The sequence below is a fragment of the Carcharodon carcharias genome, chromosome 13, assembly GCF_017639515.1.
Source record: "Carcharodon carcharias isolate sCarCar2 chromosome 13, sCarCar2.pri, whole genome shotgun sequence".
Lineage (NCBI taxonomy): Eukaryota > Metazoa > Chordata > Chondrichthyes > Lamniformes > Lamnidae > Carcharodon > Carcharodon carcharias.
This window is the reverse complement of record NC_054479.1, coordinates 11,669,865-11,681,658: the sequence shown is the minus strand read 5'-3', so window position 1 is coordinate 11,681,658 and position 11,794 is coordinate 11,669,865. Positions and strand designations below refer to the sequence as shown.

Sequence of the window (11,794 nt, the reverse complement as noted above, 5' to 3'; positions counted from 1 at the left end):
CCTCAATGCCACTCACCATCCTGACTTGGAATTATATCGCCATTCCTTCACTGTCGGGTCAAAATCCTGGAACTCCCTTCCTAACAGCACTATGGGTGTACCTACACCACACGGACTCCAGCGGTTCAAGAAGGCAGCTCACCACCACCTTGATTATGACCATTAGTGATGAGAACTAAATGCTGGCCTTGCCAGCAATTTTCACATCCCATGAACAAATTAAAGCAAGGTTCATTCCAGATCGTAACAACTCGCAGTGTACAAATGTTTTCTCATGCCCCTCTGGCTCTTTCACCAATCACTTTAAATCTGTGATGTCTGGTTACCCTTCTGCCAGTGGAAACAGTTTCTCTTCACATACAGAACCCGGTGAGTGTCATCTCTGCATATCTCCAAGGTACAAAGCACAGTAGCGACCGCCCCCTTACTTACTTACCCTGGCATCCCGCTACTGCTTTAAAGTTGGAAGGCCTCTGATTGCCACCCCAGCTTCAAGAGCCCACCCTCTGTTTTTAATTAGAGGCTGAGCCCACTCTCTTGACACTAATAGGTCAGTTTGGGGAAATTCACAGGTGTGACGATTTTCCACAGGCTTCTGACCCCGATTTGTGCCGGAAGCCCCCGGGGAAAATCCTGCCTCAGGGTAGGAGGGTTGATGATCCTGATGTCCTTCTTGGGTATGAGGTAGAATTCTGACAGGACCAGCCCTCTGAAGCCCTACGTTATTTTATAGGAAGAACAGCATGAGGCCTGCACAAAGTAAATACAGCCGGGTATTATAATGATAATGGATTTATTCAAAAGTAATTTTAAATAATATTCAGTCTTTGTATCTAGACATTCCCATCTTTGCTGTTCCCAGTTACATAGCATATGGATAGACAAATAAAAAAACTTGACAAATAGTAGAAAACAGTTAAAAGGAAAATACTTTTTTTGGGTTTTTTTTTAATAAAGGCAGGTGTGTTTATGGAGGTAGCTTTCAGCAGAGTTTCAGAGGTAAAAGTTTTAAAGGTTCTTAGCTGTTCTCTTTGTGCTTTCAGAGTTTCATTGTTCTGTTGTGAGGTTATAAGTCTCTGCATGTGCTTACGTAAAAGGATACTGAGGTAAATAGCATGCAGCAAGGTTATATAGTCTCTTCTTCATCCATTTTACATCTCTCTCGTCTCATTGTCAAATGAGGAGTCCAGAAAGTGGCGATGGCTCTGCACAGGCTCCCCTCACTCCTGTAGGCCTCCAGAGCTGACTTCTGTTGCCCTGTGATGTTACATTTCACATCCAAAACAATATTAAACAAAGATCAGTGACTGCGGGGCACAGTGGCAGTTTTCACGCAGAGATTCACGCACCCATGATCCTTGGCAGCCAGGGATGGAGGCTGCTGTCCAGAATGTTCTAGAGAGGGAAGAGAGAGCCATACAAGAAACAGCTTTAGGAAACCAAGGACACAAGCAGAAAGTTATTTTGTGAGTTCATTATGTTTTTTAAAACTTGTTCCCTGCATGTGGTAAGGCTGCCATTTATTCACCAACCTTAATCTGCTTAATTTGCCTTAATCTGTAATTGAGTGGCTCGTTAGGCTGTTTTGGAGGGGAGTTAAGCATCCATCACTTTGATGAGGGGCTGGAATCACACGTAAGTCAGACCAATTCACAACAGTTAGGTTCTTAGGTCAAAGGACATTAGTGAACCAGTTGGGCTTTTACAACAATCCGACTTAAAGAAAAAAAAGTATTCAAATTTACAAATCGCAATGGTGGGATTTGAGCTCATATTCTCTGGATTCGTTATCCACGGTATAACCAACGCAGTCACATACCCACGTAGTTACAAAGCAACTGTGACACTGATGGACACAGTTTAACTTTAGTGTAAATGCAGCTTAAACCTAGAGCTAGAACCCAAGGTGATGCTGGGACTTAATGCTCCATCAGTGTAACAAGGGATACAAGGAGGATTTCTGTGACAGGACTGGCACCTCTGAATCTTTGTCAGCCACACACTCCAGGTTTGAACATGGTTAAGGCTCATTGGCATCCCACAGAGTCCTCAGCTCTCACTTATGCCTCCAAGCAGTTAGTAATGTACACCGGCAGGCACACCCTGGAACCTTATCTCGGCTGACGAACTAAAGTGTGAGTATCATTAACTTTGTCTGATGTCAGTGGGGGCGTCGCCGCCTCTAAGTGCATGAATTCTGGAACGACCGAAGAGGCATGTGGTTCTAGCGAGAGGAGAAGGGCTCTGAAGGTGGACACCAGCAAAATGTGGGGCACATCCAGGGCACTGTCCTGATGAAGCAGACTTGTGACCAGTCACCTCAGAAAAGATTGGGCCCTTACCCAGCAACATCTCATAGTTAACAATGAAACTTGGTCACAGAAATCCTGCTCTTTAGAGTAAAAGGGGCTGGCACAATATTGGGTCTAACCCCCCTCAAGAGGAAGGAACCTCAAGAAGAAGGCTAGAACTGCCTTCTTTGCTGCAATCTCTCACTCTGCTGATGACTTCAGTGAAATATCCCAGATTCCTCTCCTGTATTGTCCTGTGGATTGTTACTTAGCAAATATTGTCATTGTTTAATCCCCAACCTCCACCTGCTCGCTTGGCAATTACTGCCATAAAATGATGTTGGTCACTCATCAATCCAACTTGCATCTGTATTTCACCCACTTCCAATATTATTTGTGACCCACCCATTCAATATCGTCAGCAAAACTGAACCAAACCTATGTCCATTAATTAACATGTTAATCATTAAGCATTGGAACTAACAGTAGGATAAAATTACCTGGCAACCTGCTTCAGATATGGACCACTAATCGATAGCTAGGTTGATAGACTGGGTGGTGTAGTGGCAATGCCACATTGAACTGGTAATGTAGAGATCCAGGGCATGGGTTCAAATCCCACCATGGCAGCTGGTGGAATTTAAATTCAATTAATTAAATCAGGAATTGAAAGCTCAGTAATGGTCACTCTGAAACTATCACTGCTTGTTGTAAAAACCCATCTGGTTCATTCCTGCCCTTCGGGGAAGGAAATCTGCCATCCTTACCTGGTCTGGCCTACATGTGACTCCAGACCCACAGCAATGTGGCTGACTCCTAACTGTCCTCTGAAAATGGTCTAGAAAGCCTCTCAGTTCAAGGGCAATTAAAGATGGGCAATACCTTGCCAGTGACACCCACATCCCACAAAAGATTAAATTAAAAAAAAATTATAATCATGTGCTGGAATTACTGACAATGAGTCAATTGAAATTAGAATCATAGAATCCCACATGTCTCACTAAGTGGGTTTTTCAGATTACTTTGGATTCATACCACAATGATATAAGGGTTCATTATGTCTGGCCTATGGTGATAGTAAACCAGATATTTTGTGTAGAAGGCCAAGCTTCAGTTGATAGAAAGTGCAGGCTTGTTTACTGAAAGCCGACTTTTGCATTAGGTACAGATGGAAAGTATTGGGAAGATGCCCAATGTGTAACTTGTTTTGTTCGGTGAAAAACAAAGGTGCTAATGAGAATGCAGGGATAGGTCATTACATCCCTGACTGAGTCTTGGCAGCACTGGAATCTAAATATTGTGCAAAGATAGAGAAGGATAAAAAAGGAGAAGGAATCCAAAATGTTTTTGTTAATTAATGATTACAGCTGCAGGAATCAGTTTGTATCAATGTTGCTGGTCAGGCAAAGTCTGTCCGGATTGAGAAGTGATCACAGAATAGTTATAGCACAGAATGAGACCTTTCGGCCCATCGTGCCCTTGCCAGCTCTTGGCAAAAGCAACTCAACCATTCCCCGTCTTTTCCCTATAGCCCTGCAAAATTCTTCCTTTCGGATAATCACTCAATTCTCTTTTCAAAGCCACAGTTGAATTTGCCTGCCCCACCCTCTCAGGCTTTGCTTTCCAGATCCTAACCACTCGCCACGTCAAAAAAATCTTTTTCCTCATGCCGCCATTGCTTCTTTCACCAATCACCTTAAATTGGTGTCCTCAGGTTCTCAACACTTCCACCAATGGGAACAATTTCTCTCCATCTACTCTGCCAAGTCCCCTCAGGAATTTCTATTAAATCTCCTCTCAACCTTCTTTTCTCTAAGGAGAACAACCCTAGCTTCTCCAATCCATCCTTGTGTTTGAAGAAAAACAATAACTGGAATTAGCTACCTAACTGGAAAGGAACTGAGCATGAGCTCTGTAAGAAATGTGGGGTTTACAGTAGTAACTGAGTCCTAATAATGGGGGCTTTAATGATCTTAAGGTGGACCGTGAAAAGTCAAATGCCTTACACTCCAAAAAAGGCGCTTTCCCGAATCAGTGCTAGATCTGATGCTCAAGGTCAAAGCTGGACGCATAAGTGACCTGAGGGTAAGAGGACGTTTGGAAAATAGTGACCAAAATCTAACCGCTTCACATCAAAAACAGTTGTGTTTTTACAAAAGAGAAAAAGGAACAATCCAAGTTAAAGGCACTAAACTGGAAATGAGCTGCCTTCTGTGTAGTGAAGTGAAATCCAGTCCAGATTAACTGGTTGGAAAATTGGCAAACAGTGAACAGTGGGAAGATAATTAACTATGAGGTTAACAGGTTCGAAACATCCCAGTTAAGAGTTATTTGTGGTGTGCCAGAAGCTGGGTTACCATTGATGAATACAAAAAAATAGTTTAAAAAATAAATTGTTAAGATGAGGCCTACGTTAAATATGGGGGAGAAATCAATGAGAAATATTAGCGGGATATAGAAGGAAACAAAAAAGGGAGGTTTGGGAGGTTGAGACAGAGTACAAAATGAACTGTTGAAGGGTCACGAGGACTCGAAACATCAACTCTTTTCTTCTCCGCCAATGCTGCCAGACCTGCTGAGTTTGTCCAGGTAATTCTGTTTTTGTACAAAATGAACTGACCATCAAGGGGGAGTAGCAATGCCTTTTATAAGCATATAGCAGTAAAAGAATGGTCAAAGAAAGGGGGCAGACTACTGAGCTAACGGGTAAATGGGGAACAGAGTTAACATTTCGAGTCTGTATGACCCTTCTTCAGAACTAAATAGATAAGGATATTTAATAAATACCACACCTTCACTCTTGGCAAAGCAAAATGAATTATAAGAGTCTTTGAGAATCTGGTAGAGCCAACACTTCAGGCAAAGGATCATAAATACCGTACATTGGTTAAATACTAATAGAATAAAGGCAAAAATATCAGAAAATGTTGAAAGACTCATACAATTTGATGAAAAATCTTCAATACAAATCCTTATCGTTTTATTTTTTGGGAACCCTGTGCAGTCTTTAATAATGATTTCACCATGATGAACAGCTTGCTTCCTACCTGGTTCCTTCCAGTCCATCACCTTCGCACCGATCTCTGATTCCCATGGCTTCTCCTTGACATTCCACGCATATGTATTTCTCCCGGAACAGATAACTGATCTGCAGCCCAAGGCGGCAAGAGGGACTCACCTCCTTCATTCGAAAATAAGCGCAGTAACTGTCAAGGGGAGAAAAAAGAAGGGGAGTTGTTGGGTGTTAGTGCTTAATCTTTTGCTAGGTGTGCAGCTAGGCTCCAGGGAAGGGGGGAATAGATGGGGAAACAGGAAGGGCGTTCACAAAGGTCTGTTATTACATGAATTAGGTTAAATTCCGGGAAGGGACCTTTCATTAGATCTTAGAACTCAGGCAACGGAAAGCATGACCACCAATGGTAATTAATTAATAATACTAAACTCTGTTTATTTTAAAAACAAAAAAACTGCGGATGCTGGAAATCCAAAACAAAAACAGAATTACCTGGAAAAACTCAGCAGGTCTGGCAGCATCGGCGGAGAAGAAAAGAGTTGACGTTTCGAGTCCTCATGACCCTTCGACAGAACTGTTCTGTCGAAGGGTCATGAGGACTCGAAACGTCAACTCTTTTCTTCTCCGCCGATGCTGCCAGACCTGCTGAGTTTTTCCAGGTAATTCTGTTTTTGTTCTGTTTATTTTAACTCTTTCATGAGATGTGGGCATCGCTGGCAAGGCCAGCATTTGTTACCCATCCCTAATTGCCCTTAAACTGAGTGGCTTGCTCTGCCATTTCAGAGGGCTTGGGTTGTTAGCCTTCCCAGATTGGCTTGGAGTCTCCAGGAATTGAAGATCAATCTCCAGGCTGTGTGCAACCCAAGAGAAAAATCATCGGGACATTAAACAAGATTTTTTTTTTGTAATGTTCTTTGAACATTTCTCTTTACCAGATATAAAAATATTGAAAATGGGGAAAAGAAAGGCCATTTGGCTGACGGCCAAGCATCGTCCAATTGGGTAATGAGTCTTTTTGCTTTCCAATTGGCGTAGGAAGGCAGCATAGTCACAGGGATGGATGTGTTGGCCGGCTAATGGCTGGAGTGTGGGGGGAAATCATGTGATGAAACCTCCAGGAATATATTTAATCACAGTTGGCAACCCTACAGAGGGCAGGTAAGAGTCAACCACATTACTGTGGGTCTGGGGCCATATAAAGCCATGGAAAGTTTATGGCACAGTAAGAGATCACTTGGCCCATCGTGTCTGTGCTAGCTGAATTACGAGCCACCCAGCCTATCCCCACTTCCCAGCATTTGGTCCGTATCCTTGCAGGTTCTGGCACTTCAGGTGCATATCCAGACACCTTTTAGATGAGCTGGGGGTTTCCGCCACTACTACCCTTTCAAGCAGTGAGTTCCAGACCCCTACCAGCCTCTGGGTAAAAATGTTTTTCCTCTCCCCCCCCACCTCTAATCCTTCTACCAATCACTTTAAACCCATGCCCCCTAGTTACTGACCTCTCTGCCAAGGTAAATAGGCCCTTCCCATCCACTCTATCCAGCCCCCTCACTATTTTGTGCATCTCAATCAAATCTCCCCTCAGCCTCCTCTGATCCAAGGGGAACAACCCCAGCCTATCCAATCTCTCCTCATAGCTTCATCCTCGTAAATCCCCTCTGTACCCTCTCATATGCAATTACATCCTTTCTGTAATGAGGTGACCAGAACTGCACCACAGAACTCAAATTGTAGCCTAACTAATGTTTTATATAGTTCCAGCATAACCTTCCTGCTCTTATATTCTATACCTCGGCTAATCAGTGAAAGGATTCTATAGGCCTTCTAGATTTGGGAATCCCACCCTTTTCTTTTGTGGGAACATGTTTACTCTGAACTCCTTGAATCTCCCCTATGAATGCGTCCTGCTGCTCTGACACTGATTTACCTTCAAGTAGCTATTCCCAGTCCACTTTTGCTAAATCACTCCTCAGCTTAGTAAAATTGGCCTTGCCCCAATTTAGAACTTCAACTCCTGTTCATTCTTTGTCCTTTTCCATAATTATGTTAAAGCTAACTGAATTATGATCACCAGCATCAAAATGCTCTCCCACCGTCACTCCTTCCACCCACCCACCTTCATTTCCTAAAACTAAGTCCAGAATCGCACCCGCTCTTGTTGGAATTGTTACATATGGGCCAAAAAAGTTTTCCTGAATGTACCTTAAGAATTCTGTTCCCTGAATTCCTTTCATGCTAAATCTATCCCAGTTAATATTGGGATAGCTAAAACCCCTGACTATTACTGCACTACCGTAATTGCATTTCTCAGAGATTTGCCTACATATTTGCTCTTCTATCTCCCTCCGACTGTTTGGTGGTCTATGGTACACTCCCAGTAGTGTGACTGCCCCTTTTTTGTCCCTAAGCTCAATCCATATTGCCTCAATTGATGATGCTTCTACCTCTTCACTGCTGTAATTACTTTACTAACTAAAATTGTCACCCCTTGTCTATCACGTCTGAAAACCCTGCAACCAGGAATATTGAGCTGCCATTCCTGTTCTTCTTTAAACCATGTTCCTGCAATAGCGATGATATACTGCCACGTTTCTAGCTGTGCCCTCAGCTTGCCTGCTTTATTTGTTGTACTCCTTGCATTGAAGTATTATACCCTTGAGCACTGCCAAACTCTTTCTTTTATTTTATATCTTTTGTTTCTCCTGTCTTCTAGACTCATTCACTGATTTTTTTTTTGCCTTCCATTACCATTTCTGATTTTGCCCCATCTGAGTCTACCCTCAGGCTCCCATTCCCACACCTACCCCACCCCCATCACTGCCCCCCTGCCAAACTAGTTCAAACCCTCCCCAGCAGCACTAGCAAGCCTCCCAGCAAGGATATTGGTCCAGGGCCCAATAAGGTGTAAACCGTCCGACATGTTCAGGCCCCACGTCCCTCAGAACTGGTCCCAGTGCCCCAGGAATCTAAATCCCTCCCTCCTATGCCATCTCTCATGTAGTTAAGGCTGTCTAAAGGCCAACAGTGAACCAGATGGATTTGGATGACAATCGATGATAGTCTCTTGGTCACTGTTACTGAGACTAGCTTTCAATTCCAGATTTATTAATTGGTTGCATTCAAATTCCACCAGCTGCTGTGGTGGGATTTGAACCTGTGTCTCCAGGAGCATTACCCTGGGCCTCGGGGTTACTAGTCCAGTGACATTACCACTTTGCCCCTGCAAAATAAGGAATTACAAAACTGTACAAAAACACTTATTTAAATTCATAATGTCTCAGTCCAAATTTTCCACAAGAGGCCTGGGAGATCTTCACCGGCCAATGTTTTGCTGTGAAATATTTGCTCCTGTCAGGTCCACAGCTTTCAGGGTTGATTATTGCTCCTCGGTTTTCCATACAGCTTCACTGTGGTGATGGTTACTGGAAGTTGACAATTTTTTAATCAGTTGCCAACGGCTGGGGGGGGTGTAACTATGGTCATTTACAAATTCAGCATTAACTCTTCAATTTTGTGCTCGATGCCCTGTTTATAAAACTCAAACTGTTCCTGGTTTTATCTACCCACACTGACTTTGGAGGAACAATTTACCTGAACTCATCAGTCTCTGCTTATGGACACTCTTCTGCATCTTTCACACTCACGTGGTGAACCCAATTCTTCTTGTAGCCTCCCAGACAAGTGTTAACTCCCATTTCTCTGCATTAATTTTCGTCAGCCATGGCTCAGTCATTGGCACTCAGGCCTCTGAGACAGAAGGTTGTGGGTCCAAGTCCCACTCTGGAGAGTTGATTATAAAAGGTTAAGAAGTTGCACTTCAGAGTGTCCCAAAGTGCTTTAGAACCAACCATGTACTCTTGAAGTGTAGTCAGCGTTACACTATAGGCAACATGGCAGCCAAGCTAGCACAAACAGCAATGGGATAATGACCGGATCATCTCTTGTTTTTAGCAATGTTGGTTGAGGGGTAACTATTTACCATGACACAAAGGCAATAACTCCCCTGCTCTTCTTCAAAATTAGGCCGTGGGATCTCTCATATCCGCCGGAGAGGGCAGACAGCATCTCAGTTTAATGTCTCGCCTGAAAGTCAGCACCTCTGCCAATGCAGCGCTCCCCCTGTACCCCGTTAAAGCATCAGCCTGGATGGTGTGCTCAGGCCTCTGAATTGGGATTGGAGCTCACACCTCTCTGGCTCAGAGGTGACAGCGCCGATGAATGAACCACAGTTGACATGTGTCGCTAAGAGATTTAGGACAGAGAGCAGAAATATTTCGTATGGGCTATGACAATCAACTGCACCCTCCCCCGCCCCCGCCCCAACACCACTAACAGCCCCCCTCACCGGCCCACTGGCCCCACCCCGTCGCACCTCCGCCCCAGAGATAGTGATTGAAGCTCAACAATATTTAAGAATAGGTGGTAGGTGTTTGAAGGAAAGGGGGAAAATATAACATGGCAACAGAGTGGCTAAATGCGATTAGGACTATTTACTCATGTGGAAGGGAAACACCAACATAGCTGATGGGCTGAATGGCCTGTTTCCTTATTCTCTGTATAAGATGCTGTGTTTAAGTTAGGATAATGGTCTCAGAGAACAGTCCAGGGTAAGTCAGTAAACCCTAAGCCTGTGATTCTGCAAATGTCCCCTGTGCATTGGGAGAGACTCAGTTTAGCAGTTTTCTCCATAATATTGTTTGTACACTGTTTCCAGCCCGAAACCTTTACCACTGGGAGCAATCACACTATTCATTCTGTTATCAGTGGGTAATCTGATTTCCTGTTTAGTGTTTATTCTAGGATTTTGATGGAAAATAACAAGAAATCTGGATGTTCCGATCCCAAAATATATGAGGGAACTGGACGAGGTTATGGTAAGGTTATATTTCCCAAAACACAAACAAAACCAAATTACAAACAGGGTATTTGACCTTGGTCACAGAACTGGAAAGCACCTACTGTGTCCCAACATTTCAATGACAGCTCTGAATGCCTGAAGTGATTCTCAGAATTTAATAATATGGGACCTGCATTACACTCCAGTAACAGTGCAGGAGTTGCATTGCACTCCTCTAACAGTGCAGGAGTTGCATTGCATTCTCTAACAGTGCAGGAGTTGCATTGCATCCTGTAACAGTGCAGAAGCTGCATTGCATCCTATAATAGTGCAGAAGCTGCACTGCACTCCTGTAACAGTGCAAGAGCTGTATTTCACTCCTCTAACATCGCAGAAGCTGCACTGTATCCTGTAACAGTGCAGGAGATGCATTACACTCCTGTAACAGTGCAGGAGCTGCATTGCACTGTAACAGTGAAGGAGCTGCATTGCCCTTCTGGAACAATGCAGGGGCTGTACTGCACTCCTCTAACATCGCAGGAGCTGTATTGCACCCTGTTAACATTGCAGGAGCTGCATTGCACTCTTGTAACAGTGCACAAGCTGCACTGCATCCTGTAACCATGCAGGAGCTGCATTGAATTCCTATAGCCATGCGGGATCTATATTGCATCCTGTTAACAGTGCAGGAGCTGCATTACACTCCTGTGACAGTGCAGTAGTCACATTACACTCCTGTAACAGTGCAGGCATTGCACTCCTCTGACAGTGCAGGAGCTGCAGTTGCACCAGTGTAATATTGGAAAAAGGCTTCAGATATCAGTCCAAGAGAGAAAAGCAAATCCCAGGATGCTTCTCAGTATTATCCAAACTTCAAGATCTTTGAAATAGATTCACCTCATACAACAGGTGCAGGCAATACCCCCCTGTATCTGCCCAAACAAGGTACCTCACTCCCAACTACAGATAAGGGTAGCCTTTTGGACCAAGGTGACACCCCCATTTCCCACAACATCCATCCCAACCAGCATTCATGAGCCTATTAGCCATTCCTTTTGCCCTCCTCACATGCTCCTATGTGTATATGATTTGATTGATTGAACCATACATGACATCAAAATTGGTATTATTGCGCTTTGTATGTTATAACGCTACAGATAATATCATAAACTGTGAGAGGAAAACATCAGCGATTTCGAGCTGCCTGCTAAACAATAAAATTAGACCACAGGCTTCAAGGGTTGCCAACTCTCCAGTATTACCTTGGATCAATTTCCAGCACACCGCTGTGTGCAACTGGAGAAAATTAACATTAAAAAAGGCTGGGGTTTTTTTTTGGTCATTTTCTTTGAAAATTCCTCTTTAGCAGATGTAAAAATATTGAAAATGGGAGGGTAAAGGCTGTTTTTTGCTACAGTCAAGCCTCATCCAATTGGGCAATGAGTCTTTTTGGCCTCCAATTGGCACAGGAAGGCAGTGCGTCACAAGGAAGCATGTGTTGGCCTTCAGAAATACGTTTAATCAATTGCCTATCCTAACCGATTGTCAGGTACTAATTATCATGTCTAGGATATACAGCCTTATCAACTCTCCCACAATTAAAAAGATTCCTCCCTAGGAGATTGCGATCTCCCACATTCCTGCCAATCT

General features: G+C 43.6%; 1 protein-coding gene across 1 annotated transcript in view; it reads right to left on the bottom strand.

Annotated features, from left to right (window-relative positions):
* Positions 1-776: 776 nt before the first annotated feature.
* The window catches only part of si:dkey-178e17.3 (somatomedin-B and thrombospondin type-1 domain-containing protein), a 143,500-nt gene continuing 132,482 nt past the window's right edge, over positions 777-11,794 (bottom strand). The window contains exons 4-5 of the mRNA XM_041203213.1: positions 5,339-5,497; positions 777-1,395 (exon numbers count right to left, since the gene is read on the bottom strand). Coding sequence (XP_041059147.1) covers positions 1,290-1,395; positions 5,339-5,497 — 265 coding nt within the window. The 3' untranslated portion in view covers positions 777-1,289. The remainder of the gene's footprint in view (positions 1,396-5,338; positions 5,498-11,794) is intronic.